General features: G+C 40.1%; 1 protein-coding gene across 6 annotated transcripts in view; it reads left to right on the top strand.

Moving 5' to 3' along the window:
• Positions 1-6,057, top strand: part of LOC122555972 (lisH domain-containing protein ARMC9) — a 146,983-nt gene that overhangs the window by 109,758 nt on the left and 31,168 nt on the right. For all 6 annotated transcript variants that reach the window (XM_043702296.1, XM_043702294.1, XM_043702297.1 and 3 more), the window contains one exon: positions 4,713-4,789. In XM_043702296.1, the coding sequence (XP_043558231.1) occupies positions 4,713-4,789 (77 nt within the window). The remainder of the gene's footprint in view (positions 1-4,712; positions 4,790-6,057) is intronic.

Here is a 6,057-nt window from a genome sequence, read left to right on the forward strand (position 1 = left end):
GAAATGATGACGGATGATACGATGTATATGGAGGTTGGTGGGGTGATAGGTGAGGACCAGTGGGTTCCTGTCCTGGTGGCGATTGGAGGGACGGGGCTCAAGGGCAGAGGATTGGGAAGTGGAAAGCATCGTCGATCACGTCTGGATGGAAATTGCGGTCTTTGAGAAGGAGGCCATCTGGGTTGTTCGGTATTGGAATTGGTCCTCCTGGGAACAGATGCGGCAGAGACGAAGTAATTGGGAATATGGGATGGGTTCTTACAGGGGGCAGGATGGGAGGAGGTGTAGTCTAGGTAGCTGTGGGAGTCGGTCGGTTTATAGTAAATGTCCATGTTAATTCGGTCGCCCGAGATAGAAATGGAGAGGTCTAGGAAGGGGAGGGAGGAGTCTGAGACAGTCCAGGTAAATGTTTTTCGAGGGTTGGGACTGAGACAAGATTTTCGAGGGTTGGGACTGAGACAAGGTTTTTGAGGGTTGGGACTGCACTCCGGCCTATCACCCTCACCTTATCACCCTCACTTTAACCTCCTTCCACCTATTGCACTTCCAATGCCCCTCCCCCAAGTCCCTCCTCCCTACCTTTGATCTTCGCCTGCTTGGCACACTTTCCTCATTCCTGAAGAAGGGCTCATGCCCGAAACGTCGATTCTCCTCCTTGGATGCTGCCTGACCTGCTGCCCTTTTTCAGCAACACATTTTCAGCTCGGATCTCCAGCATCTGCAGTCCTCACTTTCTCCTCTTAAATATTGCAATTGTACCAACCTCTGCCACTTCCTCTTACAACTCATTCCATACACATACCACCCTCTACGTGAAAACGTTGCCCCTTCAGTCTCTTTTATATATTTCCCCGCTCACCCTAAACCTATGCCCTCTAGTTCTGGACTCCCTGACTCCAAGGAAAAGACTTGGCCTATTTACCCTATCCATGCCCCTCAAAATTTTGTAAACCTCTATAAGATCACCCCTCAACCTCCGACGTTCCAGGGAAAACAGCCCCAGCCTGTTCAGCCTCTCCCTATAGCTCAAATCCTTCAACCCTGGCAACATTCTTGTAAATCTTTTCTGAATCCTTTCAAGTTTCACAACATCTTTCCGATAGAAAGGAGACCAGAACTGCATGCAATATTTCAACAGTGGCCTAACCCATGTCCTGTACAGCCGCAACATGACCTCCCAACTCCTGTACTCAATCCTCTGACCAATAAAGGAAAGCATACCAAATGCTTTCTTCACTATCCTATCTACCTGCGACTCCACTTTCAAGAAGCTATGAATCTGCACTCCAAGGTGTCTTTGTTCAGCAACACTCCCTCGGACCTTACCATTAAGTGTATAAGTCCTGCTTTTGCTTTCCCAAAATGCAGCACCTCGTAGTACATAATTTCTGATTAATTCTGAAACAGTAAAACAATGGATTTCTATCACAGCAGTGGCAATATTTGCTTGTATCTTTCCAAATGTTTTCTGAGATCCAAACAAAATTCCTAGAATCAACAGAACCCCTAAAGTGTAGAAACAAGCCATTCAGCCCAACAAGCTCACACTTACCTCCAAAGAGCATCCCACCCAGACCCATCCCCCTACTCTAGAATCCTGCATTTTCCTTGGCTAATTCACCTAACCTACACATCCCTGACCACTATGTGTAAATTAGCATGACCAATCCACCTAACTTGCACACCTTTGGACTGTGGGAGGAAATAGGAGCATGGAACAAAAACCCATGCAGACACTGGAAGAATATACAAACTCCAAACAGACAGTCACCTGAGTGTGGAATTGAATCCGGTCCCTGCCGCTGCAAGGCAGCAGTGCTAGCCACCATGCCACCCCAGGTGAAGGGAAGTTAAATGCACATATTGGAGTGTCAGGGGATGCACATTGGGATTTGGTCCATAAGGAATTGGCCCAGTCAAAGCATCTATCAAGGCTGACCTTTTCTTTTAACCAACCATAATATCAGTGTGGCATGCTTTGTTTCTTCTTTCGTTACTTTATTTGTAATGTTCTGAAATATGGTAGAACTCATTGCAAATGCTTCTTTCTCCTGTTACTTTTTTAAAAAAATAAGCAGTCCATTGGCTAATGTAATTGAAAAGATTATCAGTAAATTTTTTGCAACATAGGAGGGAGTCATATGTACGTTTTGTCAGATTTGTTTGCAGGTTGCAAATGTCTACAGTCGCGGTGCAAAGAGCAGGCATGCATAAATGCACACTATACCTCATTTTTAGGCAACTGAAATAGCAACCAGTCTCAAAGATGATGCTGCCAGAGGAACCAGTCCATTTTTAGAACTTCTGGTGTTTCTTCACTGTTAAGTTTGAAATTTGAAAACAAGTTTATAACTTATTATTCCTCACAAGATGTACATTCAGAATTCTATTATTAACTCTAAGACTTGATCAGTTTTAAAAAATCTCAATCTTTAATTGATGCAATAACTGCATCTATCTAATTCAATGTTGTTTTGCTTACTGATGCCCAGTTTAATTCTTTGAATAAAATGGGACACATCAATATTTATGCCATTTTTGAAAGGATAAGGGATCTCAATTAACCTAAATGATACTTTCATTAAACTCATCTGTGCAGTAATTTTATCTAAATTCTCTGTGCACACCTGGATAAATCACTTGCTATTCAGGATACCAAATCTCTTAGGTGTTCCAATCCCTGTTAAATATGGTGCCCTCGGAACTTGATCATTCAGATCAAATAACTTCTAGGGTTTGTCAAGATTAGGTGGAACAAGTCCCTTGCAGACTCCTTGCAGGTATCCATGTGCATTGGTTATCAAAGTCAAAAATGACCTCCAGAATATTGCTCAGGTATTTCTCCTGATATTTAATTTGAGGTAATCAGAATAAGATGTCCTGAAGAAGGGGGCCAGGAAATACTTGATAGTTGCAAAGTTCATGGTATGGAACCATCGTAGATATTGTCGTGCAAAACTTAAGTGTTGCTGATTTTGTTTTGTACTCATCAGGACAATTTATAAGATAACAAATGTAAAGGAGAATAATATTTTATATATTATATGTGAAAAGCATGCTGTTTGGTTAGCAAGTGGATTCTGTTTGGTAGCAGCATTGCCAAGGAGAATGCATCATATTGGTGATGACTGACAACTGCCAAGCTTTGTTTAAATTTAAGCCAGGATAAAGTGAGGACTGCAGATGCTGGAGATCAGAGCTGAAGATGTGTTGCTGGAAAAGCGCAGCAGGTCAGGCAGCATCCAAGGAACAGGAGAATCGACGTTTCGGGCATTTTCTTGAAGGAGAGCTGATGCCCGAAACGTCGATTCTCCTGTTCCTATGGATGCTGCCTGACCTGCTGTGCTTTTCCAGCAACACATTTTCAGCTTAAATTTAAGCCAGGCAAGTTGACTCTGATTGGCCAACTATTGTTCTAAGGAATGAACCAGAGAATGGTGGTAATCTATTTTGTTTGTTTTAAATTGGGCACAATATGTAAACATGTTCTTTCAGACTGTAACTAACAAAGTATTATTTATATTCTGCTTCCAGTCTGTACAATTGTGTCACACTGTGATTAACAAAATTAAGTTGCTTGTCAGCATAATTTTTAGCTCACTGTGATGATTTAGCAAATATTGTCCAATTACCAAATCATATCTAATCCAAATATGAGCTGAATGGGCACAGTCAGTACCTTGCCTGATGTGAACAGTCGAAGAGACATGTATTTGATATAATTGCTGGCATACAATGGTACTGAAATTCATACAGTATATTGCTCATTTTGTGATAAGCAGGTAAACCTTTGGCTTAGTAATATCTTCCTATTAGTAGCAAACAACAGTTGTGTTGCTACTCTACAAATGCATCATGAAGCAGTTGGTTTCACCTGTTGTTGAAATATTTGAGAGCTCTTACCTTTTCAGAGTAATCTGAGTTAGACCGGACGCTTTTCAGAACCAAACGTGGTGGCCTTCAGCCCATTTATGATTTTGCACATTACACAGCTCTATTTACAAGGTTGTTGATAAAGCCAATCTTATAATGCACAGAATTGTTGGAATCAACAGTATTATTGTTCAGTGAATGTAAGCCTGTGGCAGACAATTGAGGAGAAACCACCTTCTCGCGCCCACCCCCACTCCACCCAGTCCTACAACTAGCACTAGCTATCTGGGAAACGGAATTGTTGATTGCTTCATTTCAAAGGTGAATTTGAGCGCAAAATGGAGCCCATTAAAACATGTAAGGAATTCTTTTATACACAGCTGTTGATTCATATATAATACATGAATCTATCATTGCCAGATTACTCAAGAAACTAAGAGCCTGTGGGATCCAAGTCAAAATGACTTGATGAACCCAAAATTTGCTAAAATGCAGGAAGCAGAGGGTGATGGCAGAGAGTTGTTTCTAAGACTGGAAGTTTGTTTTCAAGGGAGTTCCTTGGGGCTTGATGCCATGGACCTTGCTGGCTAGCAATATCGAATGAACACTTGGAAACTGTATTGCAAATGTATGGCCTTGCAAATATGAAGGAATCCATTACAGAAATAGCAATTTTAGTACCTTCAGGATTCCTGTGTTACTAACAAAAGTATTTGCATAGGAACTAACACTATTGTAATCTCTGTTAATTATCAAACAGACCTGTTTATTACTATAATTATATTTCACAAAGGCCCCCTGTACTTAGACCAGCTAAAATCTTTTGTTACCATTTTCAGGTAAACGGAAATGTGTAGAAGATACAAGACGAGTGTTAAAAGTATTGTCTGATCTTTTGGGTCATGAAAATCATGAGGTATTATCTCTAAGTGTGTAATACAAGTCTATGTGTTTATTCTGTTCCTATGAATTACCTAGTTAACATTTTTTTGTTTGTAAGTTAGTTTGCTGAACTTGAAGGTTTGTTGAACTTGAAGGTTTGTTTTCAGATGTTTCATCACCATACTAGGTAACATCAGCAGAGAGAGTCTCTGGTGCAGTGCTGGTGTTATGTCCAACCTCTCTATGTATAGGTCTTGGTTTCTTAAGGTGGGTGATGTCATTTCTGGTTCTTTTTTTCAAGGGAAAGTAAATAGGATCTAAATCGATGTGTTTATTGATGGAGTTCTGATTAGAGTGCCGTGCCTCTAAGAATTCTCGTGCGTGTCTTTGTTTCACCTGTCCTAGGATGTTTGTGTTGTCCAAGTCAAAGTGATGTCCTTCTTTGTCTGTATGTATAGAAACTAGTGAGAGTGGGTCATGCCTTTTGGTGGCCAGTTGGTGTTCATATATCCTGGTAGCAAGCTTCCTGCTAGTTTGTCCGATATAGTGATTTTTACCGTTCTTGCATGGTATCTTGTAAATGATGTTAGTTTTGTTGGTGGTATCAGTTGGATCCCTTAGGTTCATTAGTCACTGTTTAAGTGTGTTCGTAGGTTTGTTTTGTTGTTTGTTTTAATATGCTCAGTGTTTTATCATAGCATGACTTTCAGTCAGTGTGGAGTCATTGTGTTCAACTGGCCTGTCTCTTTAAAGCCATTGTCTGCATACTTTGTGTGGAGAAGTGACTTAAATAGACTAGTTGTTTGTGGAAGTTTACAAATCTTGGAGATTGACAGCTGCTTATAAATTTTCTAGCTATTGCTAAAGGGAAAGGGCACATTATCAAGACTGGAATCACCAGTTGGAAATGGCCTTATTTTTCAAAAAAAAAATAGTTGAAAAGTGATAAACATGTTTAGAAACAAGACTTTTTAAACTTACACCTATTTAACATATGTGACTCATTTCCAAATTACTACTTAATTAAATATACAGTAATTATATCATGATGTTAAAAATCACACAACACCAGGTTATAGTCCAACAGGTTTAATTGGAAGCACACTAGCTTTCGGACTGACGATCCTTCATCAGGTGATTGTGGAAGGCTTGATCGTAACACAGAATTTCGCAAAAATTTGCAGTGTGATGTAACTGAAATTATACATTGAAAAATTGATTGTCTGTTAAGCCTTTCATCTGTTAGAATACAGTGATAGTTTCACTTCTTTCATATGTAAATCACAAAACCCTTTTTTTAAA

This window comes from Chiloscyllium plagiosum, chromosome 13 (genome assembly GCF_004010195.1).
Source record: "Chiloscyllium plagiosum isolate BGI_BamShark_2017 chromosome 13, ASM401019v2, whole genome shotgun sequence".
Lineage (NCBI taxonomy): Eukaryota > Metazoa > Chordata > Chondrichthyes > Orectolobiformes > Hemiscylliidae > Chiloscyllium > Chiloscyllium plagiosum.